At 43.9% G+C, this 20,662-nt stretch overlaps 1 protein-coding gene across 1 annotated transcript in view; it reads right to left on the minus strand.

Annotated features, from left to right (window-relative positions):
- Positions 1–20,662, minus strand: part of LOC142311955 (uncharacterized) — a 104,684-nt gene that overhangs the window by 55,019 nt on the left and 29,003 nt on the right. Inside the window, exon 8 of the mRNA XM_075350822.1 lies at positions 3,038–3,468. Within this exon, the coding sequence (XP_075206937.1) occupies positions 3,038–3,468 (431 nt within the window). The remainder of the gene's footprint in view (positions 1–3,037; positions 3,469–20,662) is intronic.

Consider the following 20,662-nt stretch of genomic DNA (forward strand, 5'->3'; position numbering starts at 1 on the left):
CATGATATCCCTAAAAATATCGTTAACCAGATGTTGAAATGCCGCGGGAGCGTTACAAAGTCCAAAAGGCATCACTAGGTACTCAAAATGTCCGTACCGACATCGGAACGCGGTCTTCCACTCGTCTCCCGGACGTATACGAAGCAGATTATATGCCCCACGGAGGTCTAATTTGGTGAATATTTTTGCCTGTTGGACCCTCTCCAATAGCTCAGGAATCAACGGTAACGGATACCGGTTCCGGATGGTTATCTTATTCAGTTCCCGGTAGTCAATACAGGGTCTCAGAGTCCCCTCCTTCTTTTTCACGAAAAAGATGGGTGCCCCTGCGGGTGAGGTAGACTGACGAATAAATCCCTTGGCTAGGCTTTCATCAATATACTCTTTTAGTGCTTCTAGCTCAGGTGCCGCCAACGGGTAGACATGACCAAACGGAATCTCCGCCCCTGGGAGTAAGTCTATGGGGCAATCATACGGTCTATGCGGGGGAAGCCGATCAGCTTTTCTTTTGTCGCATATATCAGCGAAGTCACGGTAAACCGGGGGTAACACAGGTACCTGTACAGTGCCCTCCGTATTTGATGTTACTGGAACCGGAACAGTTGGGCAAAGGGTCGGACCACTCTGTGGTGGGAAGGATATTTCTTTAGTCTCCCAATCGATGATGGGATTTGTAGACCGTAGCCACGGAATACCTAGAATAATCGGAAAATGAGGAGAAGAAATTATCATGAAAACAAGGGTCCCCTGCTGACCTGGCTTCATCACGCATTCGAGCGGTACTGTTTCCCGATCCACTGGTCCAGAGATTAACGGGGATCCGTCTACCGTCTCCATGGTAACCGGTGAGGATCTTTGCTGAGTCCGGATACCGTGTTTCCTGGCAAAGGAAGAGTCCATGAAATTTCCCCCTGCCCCAGAGTCTATCATTGCAGAGGTAGGAATTAGCTGTCCCTCCCAACGGATCTGAATGGGGAGTGAGCAATGGGTGTATTTCCCCTCTGAGTCCTTCGGTGAGGTGGACATTACCGTCAAGGGAAATACCGCATCCAAGTGTCCACTTGCCTCAGAGATTTCGGACTCTGCGTCCGTGTTGTCACACTCTGCCATGGCTGCCAATACCTTATTTGGGCGATTTGGACGTTTCGGGCAGTCGATCAAGAAATGGTCCGATTGACCGCAATAGAAGCACAAACGCTCACGGAGCCGGTGTTCACGACGTTCGTTGGTCTCTCGTTTTTGCAGAGAGTCCACTTGCATAGGTACGTCCTCGGCCTCCCGTGGCGTCCTGAGAGCGGGTTCTCTGGAAGGAAACGCAATATTGTTTACACGGTTTACAGCTGCCCATTTTTCCTGTCTACGTTCCGTCAAACGGGTATCAATGCGCACACAGTGCTGGAGAAACAGTTCAAAATCCCCTGGAGATTCGGAACGGGCTAACTCGTCCTTGATGGTACCGGACAAACCTTTTCTGAAAACAGACAATAAGGCATTGTTTCCCCAATCGGTGTCTACCACTAACCTCTTGAACTCAGTGGCGTATTCAACGACAGAACGCTTTCCCTGACGTAAGGAAAGGAGAGCCGCTTCAGCGGTAGCACGGCGATTCGGATCATCAAACATTTGCGCCATTGCGTTCAGAAAGTCATCCAGGTGATTCAAACGGATGTCCCGATTCTCTATCATGGGATTAGCCCAAGCCAGTGCTCGTGAGGTTAATAACATGATGATACATAACACCTTTGACCGATCAGAACGGTAATAATCAGAATGTACATCGAAAAACAGTATACATTGGTTAACAAATCCACGAAACTGACTACGATCACCATTGAAACGGAATGGGGGTAACCTAGGCATACCGGCAGCTGATACGGACGTAGTGGGGACGGCTTCCTGAGCCTCCACTCTGACTTGCAAATCCTGTATAGCCGGCCCCAGTACCTGGTGATCATGGCCCAGCTGTGCCTCCACATCTCTAAGTTTATTCTGCACCGCCTCCATCTCCTGCTGCAGGGAGTTAATCATTGAGAAGAGCTGGTCTACTCGTGTCTCAGTCATTGCCCCAGCGAAATCCTCTTATGGGCCTGAGTATAATGTAATACTTATATATGTTCTGAGGATTTCGATAGCGTAGGGCAATGACAATCAGAGACGAGTTCTTGGTACAAGATATTTTATAAGGTGTAACCACGGTAGATACACAACGGAAAACACAGCGGTACAAATACACAAATACCTTCCCGAAACGGAGCGAAGGGAATTCCCGGGGCCACGCACCGGACTCCCCCAGGGAGACCACCAGAGCAAACCCCTATACAGGGACTGTCCGGCAATCACCCTGGAAGGCCTAAATGCGCCGCAGCCGGGACACAAGGGGCAAGCGGTAAAAGTCCAGGAGTGTCCGTACGGGATGATTGTCCAGAGTGGTTACGAACCAGAGAGAACCGGGCAGAGTGCTGACAGAAGATGGCAGACGGAATCCGGGCACAGCTTTGAGAAACCGGGTAAGGTCCAGAGTCGGTCGGTCGGTAGTCTTTAGGAGGATCCAAAGGCAATCAGGATTAGCAGCAGCAAAGCAGGAGCACACAGCAAGCAGTATACTCAGGCACTGGACTAGGCTTAGAGGCGGCCTTTTAAGCAGCTGGACAGGAAGTAGGGCAACAGAACAGTAAACTCCATCTTAACCGAGGGCAAGCTCATTCAAAAGAGAACTGGAAAACCTGGAGACCTGACAGTACTGATCATATATAGCAGCATCTTTCCATTGCTGATGTCACATTGAACCAAGGAGAGCAGCATCAGACAACTTTTTTTATGTAACTGTTAAATTATTTTATATGTATATATTTGTCATACATATATGCCTATTTGCTTTTTAATAACAAATAATCATTGGCAATTGTATACATTTTCTAATAATCATCTAATTCTCCAAATTGTTCTCCTTTTTTCTTGTATATACTGTATATATATAACTTTATAACTTCTTTTACAAGTTTACATAAAATGATTAAAAAAAAAAAATTACTACTTCCTTGTGTGTGTCCTTTGATGTCTAACAAAACTTTTTCTGTCTGTAAAACATTTCCCACATTCTAAACATGAAAATGGCTTCTCCCCTGTGTGATCTCTCTGATGTATAACAAGTCTATATTTCTCATTAAAACATTTCCCACATTCTAAACATGCATATGGCTTCTCACCTGTATGAATTCTTTGATGTACAAGAAGCTGTGGTTTCTGTATGAAACATTTCCCACATTCTGAACATGAATATGGCTTTTCTCCTGTGTGAATTCTCCGATGAATAAGAAGATGTGAGTTCTGTTTAAAAGACTTCCCACATTCTGAACAAAGATATGGCTTCTCCCCTGTGTGAGTTCTTTGATGTTCAACAAGAAATGATTTCTTATTAAAACATTTCCCACATTCTGAGCATGAAAATGGCTTCTCTTTAAGAGTTTGCTCATGTTCAACAGTCCTAGGATTGTTAGTTTCCATGATAGTCATTGACGAAGCAGAAGAAAGAATCTGTTGAACATGATCACATGAAAAATTTTTTCTGAGAAGGTCTTCAGGTATATCTGAGATAATGGCATGTTCTCCATATGCATCAGGTGGAATACCATGATCATCTGCTGCAAAATCTGAAATTATCAAATGTCTCTCTGAGCTCCTGGTGCAGTCATCTGCCAAGAATAATTAGCATTTTATTATTTTTCAATAACACTGCATTGAAATTATATCAATATTATATATTTTATACAAGTTAGAATAGAAATCAATTTTTAATTGACAAAGAAAATAGAGCACAAAGCCGTGACTACTAGATTATGATGTTAGGCTACCAGGTTGTGCGGTTTCAATTTTTTACTTTCATTGGGAGTTGTCTTCTCTATAGGTTCATGTTTAACTTTTTCTGTCACCAATCATTACCACTTATATCAGAGGTCTCAAACACGTGGGCCACGAGCGGCATGTGGCCCCTGAAGCTGCTTCTTGCGGGCGGCAGACACCTAGACCCCGTGACTATTGCGTTCAGGTACACGGGGCCGCCAACGTCAGTGCTTTCCTGCAGGTGAATTTGCAGCACTGCGCAGAAGCACACGTCTGTACACATCTTTAGTAATGGCAGCTGCCGCCAGCCAATCAGAGACCAGCAGCTAATGTAGGTCTATTTTGATTGGCTAGCAGCTGCCATTAGTAAAGATGTGAGGAGAGCAGTGCTGCAAATCGTTCCCCAGAAGGAAAACGCTGATGGCGTTAGCTCCGTGTACTGGTCAGCAATCCTAGGGCTCTAGGTGCCGAAAAGAAAACAGCGAGGGAACGGAGGAAAGGTGAGAGGAATCTTTTTTTTTTTTTGTATGTGAACAACGTCATAACGGGATTTTACTACAGGATGAGTACATTCCCACAGCACAGGGCACAATACGGGCACATTACCACAGCACAGAGCACAATATGGGCACATTACCAGAGCACAGGGCACAATATGGGCACATTACCAGAGCACAGGGCACAATATGGGCACATTACCACAGCATATGGCACAATATGGGCACATTACCACAGCACAGAGCACAATATGGGCACATTACTACAGCACAGAGCGCAATATAGGCACATTACCAGAGCACAGGGCACAGTATGGGCACATTACCAGAGGGCACAGTATGGGCACATTACTACAGGGCACAATATGGGCACATTACTACAGGGCACAATATGGGCACATTACCACAGGGCGGCAATATGGGCACATTACCACAGGGCACAATATGGCCACATTACTACAAGGAGGCAATATAGGAACATTATCACAGGGAGACAATATGGGCAAATTACTACAAGGGAAAATAATGGGCACATTACTACAAGGGGACAATATGGGCACATTACTACAAGGGGGCAATATGGGCACATTACTACAAGGGGGCAATATGGGCACATTACTACAAGGGGGCAATATGGGCACATTACCACAGGGCACAATATGGGCACATTACTACAAGGAGGCAATATGGGAACATTATCACAGGGGGACAATATGGGCAAATTATTACAAGGGAACATAATGGGCACATTACTACAAGGGGACAATATGGGCACATTACTACAAGGGAGCAATATGTGCAGATTAATACAGGGCACAATATGGGCACATTACTACAAGGAGGCAATATGAGAACAATACCACAGGGGACAATATGGGCACATTACTACAAGGGCACAATATGGGCACATTACTACAAGGGGACAACATGGGCACATTACTACAAGGGGACATAATGGGCACATTAGTACAATGGGACAATATGGGCACATTACCATAGGGTACATTATGGGCACATTACTACAAGGGCACATTACTAGAAGGGGGCAATATGGGCACATTACCACAGCCGACAATATGGGCACATTACTACAAGGGGGCAATATAGGCACATTACTACACGTGACAATATGGCCACATTACTACAAGGGGACAATATGGGCACATTACTACATGGGACAATATGGGCACATCACTACATGCGACAATATGGGCACATTACCACAGGGCGCAATATGGGCACATTACCACAGGGCACAATATGGGCATATTACTACAGGATGGGGACATTACTAAAAGCTAAGAACCAGCAGGAAATATTACTACAAAATGTTGGCCAAAATTACTACACCGCGAGCAGAATTATTAGGCAAGTTGTATTTTAGAGGATTTTTTTTATTATTGATCAACAACTATTTTCTCAATCAACCCAAAAGTCTGATAAATATCAAAGCTTAATATTTTTGGAAGTTGGAGTGGGGATTTTTTAAATTTGGCTATCTTAGGAGGATATCTGTTTTTGCAGGTAACTATTACAGTGCAGAATTATTAGGCAACGTAATAAAAACCAAATATATTCCCATCTCACTTGTTTATTTTCACCAGGTAAACCAATATAAGTGCACAAACTTTAGAAATAAAAATTTCTGACATGCAAAAACAAATCCCGTAAAAATTAGTGATCAATATAGCCACCTTTGTTTAAGATGACACTCAACAGCCTACCATCCATAGATTTTGTCAGTTGCTTGATCTGTTTACGATCAACATTGCGTGCAGCAGCCACCACAGCCTCACAGACACTGTTCTGAGAGGTGTACTGTTTTCCCTCACGGTAGATCTCACATTTTATGAGGAACCACAGGTTCTCTATGGGGTTCAGATGAGGTGAACATGGGGGCCATGTCATTATTTTTTTATCTTTAGACCTTTACTGGCCAGCCACGCTGTGGAGTAGTTGGATGCATGTAATGGAGCATTGTCCTGCATGAAAATCATGTTTTTCTTGAATGATACCGACTACTTCCTGTACCACTGCTTGAAGAAGTTGTCTTCCAGAAACTGGCAGTAGGTCTGGGAGTTGAGCTTCACTCCATCCTCAACCCGAAAAGGTCCCACAAGTTCATCTTTGATGATACCAGCCCATACCAGTACCCCACCTCCAACTTGCTGGCGTCAGAGTCGGAGTGGAGCTCTCTGCCCCTTACTGATCCAGCCTCTGGCCCATCCATCTGGCTTATCAAGAGTCACTCTTATTTCATCAGTCCATAAAACCTTTGAAAAATCAGTCTTAAGATATTTCTTGGCCCAGTCTTGACGTTTTATCTTATGTTTCTTGTTCAAAGGTGGTCGTTTTTCAGCCTTCCTTACCATGTCCCTGAGTATGGCACACCTTGTGCTTTTTGATACTCCAGTAACGTTGCAGCTCTGAAATATGGCTAAACTGGTAGCAAATGGCATCTTGGCAGCTTCACGCTTGATTTTCCTCAATTCATGGGCAGTTATTTTGCGTCTTTTTTGCCCAACACGCTTCTTGCAACCCTGTTGGCTATTTGCCATGAAACGCTTGATTGTTCGGTGATCACGTTTCAAAAGTTTGGCAATTTCAAGACTGCTGCATCCCTTTGCAAGACATCTCACAATTTTGGAGTTTTCAGAGCTCGTCAAATCTCTCTTCTGACCCTTTTTGCTAAAGGAAAGGAAGTTGCCTAATAATTAAGCACACCTTATATAGGGTGTTGATGTCATTACACCACACCCCTCTACATTACTGAGATGCACATCACCTGATTTATTTATTGGTAGTTGGCTCTCAAGCCTATACAGCTTGGAGTAGGAAAACATGTATAAAAATTATGTGATCAAAATACTCATTTGTGTAATAATTCTGCACACAGTGTATATGGTGGTAATTGTAAAACATTACTTCCAAGAAGTGGATAAAATCAAAATGAAGAATTACTCCCCCCCCATTAAAAATACATTATATATATGTATATATACATACATATATATATATATACACTGAAATAAAAAAAAATGGTCATTTGTTATAATAAACAAGCGAAAAACGTTCAAAGAACGTGATACAAAGGTGTATAGGAAAATAATATATGACTACTAAAAATGTCACTGGGTCCAGCAAAGAATCTGGCCCCTCAAATTTTTTTTTTCGATTTTTCTATGTGCGGCTCATCTGTCCAGTCGAGTTTGAGACCTCTGACTTATATGATCCGTGGGGATCCATAAAGTTGCCTCTAAGTCAGTGCTATTAGTTGGTGCCAGTTTCATACCTTCTCTGACAGATACATGAAGTCTAGCACAGAGCAGGGCAAGGGGTAAGATTTATAAGAAACCTTGGATTTGGCGCAAGTATAGGGTTTTTACTTTTTTTATGGAACTAAGCAGAGAATACAAGAAAGGAGAAAGAGTCCTTTCTATTTTATACATGGTGGCAGCCAATAGAAAGATTGATTTGCATCATCACTATATAAATATTGGAGCACTGGGTAAATGAAAAAGTCAGGTTTCCAGTCCCTGATATTTCATTGCTCACCTAGCTTACAGGCTATGCTATGAACACCTTTGAGCAAAAAAAAACCCCAAAACAAATCAGTAACCACATGTTTGACTAAGTTTCTGTAGATAATAAAGTCGCACTTACCTGTTTTTGGCATTGAACTTTCTTTTTTATCCCTCATTGTTTATTTTTAACCTCTTTTATGTCCATACATTTTCCCTCGGGGAGCATTTCCCCAGCACTGGTCACAGGATATGGTTTGATTTATCAAGAACTAGCACAACACAAGCTCATCTTCTCCCTCCTCTACTTTCTAAGCCCTCTTTCACATGTCCATGTTTTCAGTACGTGTATGTGTTTTTTTTCCACAGATACCCCACATACCCATTATAACCTATGGGGCTACTCACATGTCCATGTTTTTACACTGACCCTGTGAAATGTCCTCATTTTTATGGCAGCATAGATGACTATGTCTATGGGTCAATTAAAAACACATGCATCACATGGATGCAAACATGCAAATTCTTTAAGCAATCCATGGAAAACACTGATGACTAGTGATGGGAGGACGTGGACTGTAAAAGTCCGGATCCACACAGTTTCAAAAGTATCCGGGTGCGAGACCTGGGCCCGGAGTTCTCTGGGAACTCCGGCTAATGATCGGAGTCTGGCAACTTGGGAAATAAAAATAAAGGAAAAAAAAAATAAACAAAGCAAGAGCGCTATATTTACCGAGTCTCTGGCTGGAACTTCATCATCAGCATCAAAACTGTTTTGTTTTGTATTTTTGCATTTCTGGGCCAAGAGATGCAAATTTGGTGATGAATTTTTACACCATATTCATGCACCCAATCTACACCTCCTGGGGAAAAAAATTGCATCACTACCGGATGTAGTAGTGATGCGTTTTTTGCCAGGAAATGTAGATTGGGTGCAGTAATATGTTGTTGAAATTTCAGCACCAAATCTGTATGTCTTGGCAAAAAAAAAAAAAAAAAAAATGCAGTTTTCTGCCAGGAGATGCAGGTGTATGTACTCAGTGACCTCACCTGAGGTGAGGTCACTGACTGTACAGAGGTCACACGAGGACAGGTTTTTTGTGGGGGACCGTCGTGGGAACCTCCACCTGTGGCTGCAAATAACCTAAGTGACGTCACCGATTATCGCATGGCTCATTCATTCTCTGCCTGAAACTCAGAGCGGGGGGTAATGTTCTATTGCTGCGTGCTGTGCCTTTAGATATAACAGTGGTGGAGTCGTTATGGGACCTCATGAGGATTACGACAGACCTGGGTGTTTTTTGGTTCATAAATTGGTGAAAGAAAGTGGGCATTTTTTGTATTTTATTACAAATAAAGGATTTTTTGGATGTTTGTGTTTCTTTTCACTTACAGATTAGTAATGGGGGGGGTCTCAGATGCCTCCTACTACTTATCTAGGACTTAGTGGCAGCAATCGGGAAGAGCTGGGTAAAGTGCCCTGACTGTATCATCTAATGGATGCAACAATCCTGTGCAATTGCAGGCTGCTATTTTTAGGCTGGGGGGCCACAATAAGCATGGGTCTCCACAGACTGAGAATACCAGCCCCCACCTGTCAAGCTTTATCATGGCTGGGTATCAAAATTGGGGAGGACTGCACGCCAGTTTTTTAAAATTATTTATTTAAATAATAATAAAAAAAAAGCAGCATACGGTTCCTCTTGAATTGGTACACAGCCAAGATGAGCATATAGCTGGGGGCTCCAGCCTGTGGCCATATGCTTCATCTGTGCTGGGTATCATAATACGGGGATACCCTATGCCAATTTATTTATTTTTCTACCACGATAGTCACCCACAGACATGGTCTGTGATTGGTTGCAGTCAGCCGCGCCCCCAGCCTGTGTGACAGCGTCTGACTGCAACCCATCTCATATGCCAGGACTGCCGGTGGACGAGGGAAGCAATGAATATACATGAAGGTAAATGAGCGTCCCGAAAGCAGTTACAGCTGTGCCAGAGACACAGTAAGTATAGTGTGCTTGCTCTAATCCCCCTATCACTTCTACCACCATTTTTAAGCGGTGGGTACTGGAACCCATAAACTTATAGGGGGACCAGTGTCCGGCCAGATATCGGCATCAATTCCAGGCCGGAACAGTTTTCGGTTAGTCTCACCGATCCCAGATATCTGCAAGTTTGTTTATCAGTACTGATACACATTGATGGTAAAAATGGACACACGTATAACACACTCAGTGTGTCGGTGTGGTTATGGTTAACAATCTTAGGCCTCCTTCACACGTCCGCAAAAAACGTACATGGAAAAAATGGTACAGGTGACACTGCCAGACACAGACTGATCAGATATACAACCAAAGTAAACAAAACAGACTAGTCCTATATATTATAGCATCCATCTGGATTCTGATATGTCCTATTTAGAATATAAAACAAATTTATGCATAATGAGCTTTTTTACAGTTTTAAAAAGAATTGTGCCATTTATATACTAGAATATTATGATAGTAAAGAACAAAGTTATTGAGGTTTGGGGGTGGGGCGATGTAGCCGACCAGAGAGGAGGCATGGGAAGAGGGCTCCTATAATCCTGATCTTATCCTGGCCATTTACACCCGGTTACCTGACCCATTTACTCACTGACCTGCTGCTGTGACAGGAGACACCATCTGGAGGCTGGCGATTCCCACTGGAGCTATTTCCTGACTCTTGCACGGCGTTGCTGGATCTCCTGAGGCTGGAGAGTGTGGAGCAGCAGCCATCTTCCCTACAGCATGCATTTTCACAGTGAGCAGAAGAGCATGACTCCGGAGAGCAGTGAGGAGTGACAGATTTATGGCCAGAGGTGAAGACCTGGGAGTGGAGAGCACAGGGAAGTTAATTCTCCCTTAGCTGTGTAACTGGCAGTCAGTGAGCAGCAGCCCATTAAGGGGCCGGCGGCTGTGTAGGAGACTTTAACCCATAGAGTGCTGGAGGGTCTGGAGTATGTGCCTTGAAACACAGGCCCTGCAGATTCTCCTTGACACATGAAAACAAATAAGTGGCACATATTGAAGTCCCCATGCTGCGCAGGCCTGCATCATCCTGATAAATACACCCTGAGTGCTGTGCTGCCCTGGGACTCCCTTCATTCTTATTATCCACCATATAAGTGGCTGTTTTCCGGCTCTCTGGACGTGGTGAGGAAGGGGAGACAGACATATTACTAAATATACATTATAAAGGCACAGATTCAGACGCACGGGGGCACGATAAGAGAGGGGTGCAGAATCAGCAAATCCCCAGTGTATCAATATGAGTCCCCCTAAACAAAGTGGAGCTATTGGCAAACTTAAGGAGTTCGCAAGGGGTGGTCAGGCAGATGCCCCTAAAGCCAAGAGAAATGCCACCCCAAAGGGTCAGGCACTATTGGATGATGGGTCAGAGGATCAAGGTGATTTAACCCTGAGGCAGGTATATGAACAGCTTCAACAAGCAATTTCTACAAGCAACAGCAACCTCACAGGGAAGATTGAGGAGGTACATTCAGAGGTGGGCCTCCTGCGTCAGGACATGCAATCCCTGAGGGCCCGAACAGCGGAAGTCGAGACGCGTGTGTCTGAACTGGAGGATCAAACTGTAACACTCAAAACAAAAATGACCACAATGGCCGGATCGGCAAATGCATGGCGCCAGAAAGCAGACGATCTGGAGAACCGCATACGTCGAAACAATATACGAATCATAGGACTGCCAGAGCGCTCGGAAAGTCAGCATCCGGGACAATTCCTGGAGGAGTGGCTGAAATCCATTCCCGGAGATGAGGTCTCCTCGACATTTGCGGTGGAGAGGGCACACAGAGTTCCAATGAGGCCTCCTATTCCAGGAGCACCCCCACGTCCCTTTTTAGCAAGGATGCTCAACTGCAGAGATAGAGACACAGCACTCCGTCTGGCCCGACAGAAGAGCCCACTCAAGTTCAATAATGCTGCGCTCTCGATATTTCTGGACTTTTCGGTGGACCTCCAGAAACAGAGGGCCCACTTCATGGAGGTGAAGAAGAAATTAAGGGAGCGGAACATCATCTACTCTATGCTGTACCCTGCCCGGCTCCGCATAGTGCATGAAGGGTCGTCTCTGTTTTATACTACACCTGCTGAGGCTGAGGACTGGCTACAGGTACACCCAAAACCTAAGGGGCAGAATCAATGAGATCACTTTCCTAGGTGACATTTTCTGTGCCCCCTGGCAACCCTCTTCTTCCATGGTTGCTTGAAGCCCCCTTTGGAGACAGATGGGACTTCCCCGTGACTCGAGTGAAGGAATTGGCCAGGAATTGGTTCTTGTGAAATGGGAGCCCTATCTTGTGCACCCTTATACCACCTATACCAGGACACTGTATTCAGTGGTGGTATCCCCATTGATGTTTGAAATGTTTTTCAGGACTTATCGGAAAGGTCCTGAAGTTCGATATTGGTTCTATATGTTTACAGCTGCAATTGCATTAAGTTTATTTCTTTGCAGGGACAGGCTTATTACTGTTGGAGGGTTATCCAAACTTAATTGCAGGGCAGAAAGCGTCTTATACCTGGGATCCTGGTTCTATAAAAAGATCTATGTGATATGGGGTCAGAGCTGATATTTATGACCTGCAATGTCAGAGGCCTTAAATCGCCCCAAAAACGTATTACGGTATTCTCCCAAATTAAGCAAGTCAAGGCCCAACTGGTGGTACTGGTAGAGACTCACCTCACACGGGACACAGCCAGACTAGTAAACAAACCGTGGGTACAATGGTCGGCACATGCGTTCCACACCAGCTACTCCAGGGGTGTCGCTCTATTGGTCCATAGACATATCCGTTGGGAAGTGAAGGTGGTGAGGCGTGACCCGGAGGGGCGATTTGTGTCTATATATGCGTCTATAAACTATGTGCTGTTATGTATTTACAACCCCCCGCGAGCTCGCATCTCCATTCTTAAACAAGCACTGAGCTTTGCCCTCAATTATCCAGATGCGTATGTGTTATGTATGGGGGATTTTAATCTTGTGATGAATGAGGAGCAGGACAGGTTTCGGATGGATGGAGGGGGGACAACATTCGGCCACACACTTGACTGATTTGCAGCAATGTGCGGAGGGAGGTGGGTGAATTGACCTTTGGCGACTCCGGCATCCTAATACCCGAGAATATACATGTCATTCTTCTACTAGACGCACGTTGTCCCGACTGGATTATATTTTTGGGTCAAGCAATATTGCAACCTGGGTGGATGACGTGGTACATGGGGTCAGGGGCATATCAGATCACAGCCCAGTGATTCTTACTATGAAGACTAACCAAGGTGTTGGTAAACCCTTTTATAGATTAAACCCCTTTTGGCTGAAACTAATATATCAAAGTGATAGAACTCTGACCCAAATAGAGGATTTCCTGGAAGCCCACCCTAAACCCTGGAATATTAACTTGGTGTGGGACACCCTTAAAGCCTACCTTAGAGGGTGTTTGTCTTCAACCATAACATATCTTAAAAGAGTGACTAAAACTGAGGATGATATAGTAGAGGGGAGACTTAGGGACTCAGAGGCAATATATATATCGGCCCCATTCAATGGAAATAGGGCGGCCTGGATGCAATCATATAGGTTATATATGCAGCACTCTGAGACCAAGTCCAAACGCAAATTGTTCTTTACCCGACAATCATATTTTGAGCTTGGAAATCAATCCAGTAAATTATTGGCATATATGGTTAGACAACACAACACTTCAAATACAATATTGGGTATATGGAGGATGGATGGCTCAATAGCTACATCCCCTGAAGATATTTAAAGTGCTTCTGTGAATACTATAAAACCCTATACACTTCTAGAAATCCTCATGGAGTTCAACGTTGCGTGACAAATTTGTCGGATTTGGAGTTTCCTACTTTGAGTGGATCACAACGGGAGTCTCTGGAGGCAGACATCACACTGGATGAAGTGATTACTGCCATCTCGGATATGGCTAGGGGGGAAATCTCCGGGTCCAGATGGCCTTCCCATAGAATTCTATAGTAAATATTGTGATGTATTGGCCCCGATTCTTTTAGAGGTTTTCTCACATTTTTCAGCCGGCGACTCTCTACCTGCCTCCTTATACGAAGCACAAATAGTCGTGCTGAGGAAGGAGGGTAAAGACCCACTAGACTGCGGTTCATACCGTCCTATATCCCTAGTTAATGTGGATTACAAGATCTTTACCAAAATACTGGCGTCCAGGCTTAATTCAGTCGTATTGAGTATAGTTCACCCAGATCAAACCGGATTTATGCCTGGGAAAAACACCTCTTTAAATATAAGAGGGGTCCACAGTCCATAGTATAATATAGCACACTGGTCCAGGAGAACGAGTGGGCCTTGGCCTTGCTGGACGCGGCCAAGGCATTTGACTCGGTAGAATGGCCATTTTTATTTGCCTGCCTCCAGAGATTCGCCTTTGGGCCTAAATTCAGTAATTAGATTCATATGTTGTATAGGTCCCCGACAGCCAGGATACTAGTCAATGGTGCTATGTCTACACCCTTCTCATTGAATACAGACCCAAACTTCGGTTATCCATTTTACAGAGATCCAAAAGACTGGGAGGGATGGCTTTACCGGAGTTCTTCCTCTACTACCTCGCAAGACAGCTTAGGGCACTAGAGACTTGGATGCCTGGATGTCAGCTGCCAAACTCTGAGAGTCACTTGGCACACGCGGCTGGGACTGATTGTTTAGTGGGTTTTCTGGAATCAGATGGACTGAGAACACCACGGCAATTACCCGTCCTCAGGTTGGCAAGATTAGTCTGGCGACAAGCCAAGAGGGTGGTACACTTCGAAGGGGTGGTGGCGGAACTCCCATTATGGGGGAATAGCCACTTTCATACTCTGAGAGATCACCCCTCGGCGCAATTCTGGGCCACTCACAGCGTCAGTGCATTAGGTGATCTTTTTGTCCCGGGAACCACAAACTTCAAGTCCTTTGAACAAGTCCAGATTGAATATAATGTTCCAAGATCACAGTTTTTTAGATACCTGCAGATTCGCACAGCGATTCAATCCCACATACAGAAAATTGGAGTGAGGAAATTGATATCATCACTTCCTATGATAGGTATTCTTAAATCACAAGGACCTCAAGGCCTCATCTCAGCTATATATACTTACCTGTTGTCGGTGGGGGTAGAGTCGGACCCCTTGCCAGCCCAGGATAGATGGAAATCTCTAATTCCCTCTCTACAGATAGAGGAATGGGAAGAGAATCTCCGACTGCGGTATCCCCTCCGGTTAATAATACGTTGATTCAATGCTACATTGTCCACCAGGCATACCTTACTCCAACTCGATTATTTAGTATGGGCCATTCTCGTACATCGGAGTGCCCGAGGTGTCATCTCTCAGGTGCAAATTTCATACACATGATTTGGAGCTGTCCCAATATATATTCATACTGGCGGGGAGTGACATCTCTGCTGACATCGATTGTGTCGATTCCTGTTTTGTGTGACCCTTTGATATGCCTGTTTGGGGTGGTGGAGGAAGATTTCTGGCTAGGAAATTAATAGCTCTGAGGTGGATGGGAGATTCGAATCCAACTGTGCGGTCCTGGGTTAAACTAGTCAATGCAACCATAGTCTATGAGCGGGTGGTATATTATAGGGGGTGCCCATGAAAATTTAACAAAATCTGGGGTTTGTGGAACTCTTCTCCAGACACACTTGCGGAGGTTTGAGGGAGATTATGCGGATAATGGTGGTTCCCATTAGATGTTGGGATATGAAACACTGTCCAATGGTATATTGAGATATAATAATGCAATGTGGCTGCTGTTGTTGTTGTTTCTTTCTTCCTTTTTCTATTCCTCTTTCTATCTTGTTTTCAAAATATGGTCATGCTGATAGTTAGAGCTATTCTTATGCTCAATATAAAATTAGATATATATGCAAATGATAAGAAGTATGGATAATAACATTGTTCTATCTTAAGTGCTAAAGATATTATGGACTTTATATGACTATTCATTGCTATATTCAAATATTACTATCTATGTACTGAGCTATCTTTATATGGCAAATGTCAGTTGTACCATGTTTGAAATTGTTAATAAAACGAAGTTAAAAAAAAATGTTATTGAGGTTTCCAGGCTGAGAAATGTATTTGTACATACCAGTGCAGCCTGTGGTTCACTAGTAATGTTTCTGGTTTCCTTTTCAGGAGTCCTGTGTGTGAATCCCCAAAAGTCTCTTTAGTAAGTATATGTTAGGCGGGCTTTGCACGCTGCGACATCGGTAACAATGTGTTACCGATGCTGCAGCGATAGTCCCGCCCCCGTCGCACGTTCGATATATAGTGAAAGTTGCCGTAGCGATTATTATCGCTACGGCAGCTTTACACGCACATACCTGCCGTGCGACGTCCCTCTGGCCGGCGACCCGCCTCCTTCCTTAGGGGGCGGGTCGTGCGGCGTCACAGTGACGTCACACGGCAGGCGGCCAATTGAAGCGGAGGGGCGGAGATGAGCAGGAGTCCTTCTCATTGCAGCCGGCGGCAGGTAAGGTGAAGGTTCCTCGCTCCTGCGGCTTCATACACAGCGATGTGTGCTGCCGCAGGAGCGAGGAACAACATCGCACCTGTCGCAGCACCGGCATTATGGAAATGTCGGAGGCTGCAGCGATGATACGATAACGACGCTTTTGCGCTCGTTCATCGTATCAAAAAGGATTTGCACATTGCGATATCGACTGCGACGCCGGATGTGCGTCACTTTCGATTTGACCCCACCGACATCGCACGTGCAATGTCGCAACGTGCAAAGCCCGCCTTAGAGAGAACTCTGAATGCTGAAGTATCACTTCTGAAGCGGAGAGAAAACCATGTGAAAGGCCATGTTCGCACTAGAAACTGACTTTTTCTTAAGGAAAAACCAGACCCTCTGAAAGAATCCCGCACCTGCGGTAAAAAAAGGCACCAAAACCGCAACGAAATCCGTATGCAGTGTTGCCACGGTTTGGTACGTTTTTGGTGTGGATTAACCGTGGTTTTTCCGCAGGTTGGTCCCTGCGGGTTTTTACCAATAATTAATGGCAAAACCGCAGGGACCTGCAGAAAAGAAGTGACATGCACATTAATTCCACGGGTAAATTCGCAGGTATAAAAAAACGCAGTGTGCACACAGTATTTTTTTTATACTCATAGGTTTTGCTGGGGAATGACTGCACAAATGTCAGACACATTTTCTGCAGCAAATCTGCGGTAAAATCTGCGGTAAATCCACATCATGCGCACATAGCCAAACAAGGATTTCTTTTCCTTGTTTCAGCAGTAAATCTTTAGATGTAAAAAATCCAAACAAAAAAACAGAATATAACATACTGTACCCTAAAAAAAGACCCAACAAAATCACCACAATTATACCAGCCAATGATTGAGTAAAATCTGTTACTACTCACCTGTGCGGTTATCTGTAGGAATCTCCTCTGTACACCGCTCATCACCCCCCACATATGTCTCTGTAGTATTAATATGGGTCAGATCGGCACCCTGAAAATAATAGTGTAAACGCCACAGACAGATGGAGAAGTCGTGTGAAATTATTTCATAAAACAGAAAGCATAGTAAATTAACATGGTGACCAAACATGGCACCTTCGCATTTGTCATTCATCTTGCCCCAAGCAGGGGTTTGTGCACACGTCGTTTATTTTAGATGTATTCCGCCAGGATTCCGCCAATGAACATATGCACTGCAATGTCACAGAGACTTGTTATGTTCAGTCTTATGCAACTTCTTTTAAAAGCTTTAGACTTTGAAAACCATGATGCAGCTAAAAGAAGTGACTGGTCCATTCTTCAGGTGGATTCTATTTGGAAGTCGTCACTTGTAAGAGAATGATCAGCTGCTTTACTGGACTCCTGCGTGCATCTTCATGCCGCTTAACCTTTCTTCCGTATCTGCTCTGTTGCACTTCTCTTATAAACCTCAGTTCCTGCTTCAAGAAGGATTGTCTACAGTGTCTTCTGAGCTCTCAAAGACTTCTAAGGTCCCAAGCCAATATGTTATATATGGAATACAAAAAAAAAGGACTAAGCATAAGAAGTCCTAAAAGATGTCAGAAAAGACACTTATAGGGGGTTATCTTGGACTTTGGGGTTTTTCCTATTGGGTTAAGAATTTACAGGCAAGTAAATGCTAACTACCTGTCTGTTCTGCCATACGTTGATCTCTCATGGCTCAGACGGTGATTCTTCTGTGTTTGAGCTCAGGCCAACATTGAAATGCCTTCACTTCTGGTCTGCTCTGTTGACAGGGTGTCACTGCCAACGTCATTCTAGATTACAGTATACTGATAGACCACAGGAGCTGGCTGCCAATCAGCATTGATATCAGCAGTGATTATCCATCAACAGAGCAGACTGGAAGAGAAGAAGCTGCTCTGTCAGTACCGCTCTGAATTGGAACAGATCATCACAGGGCAGTATAGACAGATAGTTAACAGCTACCTGCCTGTAAATTCTTAGCCCAATAGTAAAAACTCCAAAGTCCCGTTGACTCCTTTAAGGGAAAACACCGATATGTTTTCCTGAAACATCTCCTGCTTCAAAAACTTTGCAGCTACACCGGGGTCTAACAGATTCCATTTGCAGATATCTTAATTGCACCAAATATTTTTCAGGCGAGTTACGGAGCGGTAAAGAAATGCTAAAAGGAATTACGTTCAGTCTTTTGAGCTTCAGAAGCTGCTTTAGACTTCTAAAGACGTAAAGCAGTTAAAAATCCAGTCCATTCTTCAGACGACTTCCATTTGGAAGCTGCTCTCTAATTTAATCATTACAAATTAAATAAAAAGTCGAAAGTTATGTTTCAGGCAAAAAACAACTGGAAAGATTTTTTTAAAAAAGGAAATTCTTCAGACAAAAAGATGTCGGCATTTCCTGAAGCATTTTCTGCTTGAAAAAATTTGCTGAGTTGACATAAGTTTACAACACAGTGTGCACACACCCTTTAGAAAGTAGTTAAGGTCCCCATACATATTAGACTAAGCTGATACAAATGAGTTTGGCCGACAGTTTAGTGTACATAGGAGCCTCTGAGTGATTATAACAGTGGGGATACTAATGTCCAATTTTGGGCTGCATGTGCTTTTGTTCTCTAAGAGATAAGCCGCTGCCAGGTATGTCAAGCAGTTCTCCCCAAAGTGAGGGAGATTCAGTGAGAGTCAGGATGCCGAAATATGGCCTCAACCAGACATTTTTATTTTCAGTCTCTGTGTTGTCCATGTGTGTAATGAACAACAGTCTGACTCTAAAATGATCTAGCATCAATAAACTAAAGATTAGTATATTAAAATTAATACAGGCTGAGAACCTTAAGTAGGACATGCATTCAACACCAGGACCACCATCAGTACACGAATATAGCACCAGAACCATCATTAGTACAATGTCAGAGGCATGATTAGTACATGAATAGTGTCAGAGCCATCATCAGTACATGAATATTGCATTAAAAGCCTAGTCATGAATACAATGCAAGAACCATCATCACTACATGAATACAGCTCTGGAAGCACCATCAGTAGATGAATAGTGTCAGAGCCATCATCAGTACATGAATATTGCACTAAAAGCCTAGTCATGAATACAATGCAAGAACCATCATCACTACATGAATACAGCTCTGCAAGCACCATCAGTACATGGAAAGCTCAGCAGAGCAATCAATATCTCTAGATCCATTGTCACTACATGAAATATAGTACCAGAATCATCATCAGTACAGGAATACAGAACCAAAACCACCATCAGTACATATATAAAGCACCAATATTAGTACAGAAATCAATCTCAATGTTAGGTCAGCCTTATGCATAAACAATTGTATTGCATGAACTTGAAAATCCAGTATATCCTTAAATTATAATGAGATGATCACAGTTGGAGTTACCATCTATCATCAGGCTGAGGAACATAAAAGTAACCATAGCACTGATTAGATGCAGGTAGTAGCACAATTAAACATTTAAAGATTAACTCAACTTTTGGGGGATATATGTTTTTAAGCCTTTTAATCCTGAGCAGATTTGTGTGGGTCTGGGTCCTGAGACGTAATGATTTATCAGAAGATTTATCAAAAGACCTTTTAGAAATTGCACAGGTCAGGAGACAGGAGCCTATGACTTTCGACTGCACTGTATGTGTACTCCACAGAGACGCACCTCTAAGAGGTGTTTTGAGCTACTCGTCAGAGTCTCATGACTGGGTCCTACACTGATCTCAGGGGTGGCTCCAGGTTTTTGTGGGCCCCGGGCAAAAGAGTCTCAGTGGGCCCCATTCACACGTAGAGACTCACATACACAGATACGTACACATACGGGCATACATACACATACTTATTTAAAGACAAATTCACAAAAAATAAATATAAACAGACATGAATCCATACACAGTCATATATATTGACATACATAGATATACATAATACATACAGACACATTAGAGATATTATTAATATGGGGAAACTGGTAGCAGCCTCACTCACCTCCCGTGCTTGTGTCATGTTAAGCTCCTCCTGGGCATGTGGCTGTGCCGCGATGATTGGTGGCCACACACAGCGCACCTTGACAATGCTATATACACATCACAGGAGGGACTGGGGGCATAGACATTACTGGGGGGCATAGATGTTACAGAGTGTAACATACAACTCTGTGGGGCATACACATTACTGGGGTGGGTGGCATACAGTTCTGGGGTTGGCAGCACATACGGCTCTGAGGTGGCAGCGCATATGGCTCTGG

The sequence above is a fragment of the Anomaloglossus baeobatrachus genome, chromosome 5, assembly GCF_048569485.1.
Source record: "Anomaloglossus baeobatrachus isolate aAnoBae1 chromosome 5, aAnoBae1.hap1, whole genome shotgun sequence".
Taxonomy (NCBI): domain Eukaryota; kingdom Metazoa; phylum Chordata; class Amphibia; order Anura; family Aromobatidae; genus Anomaloglossus; species Anomaloglossus baeobatrachus.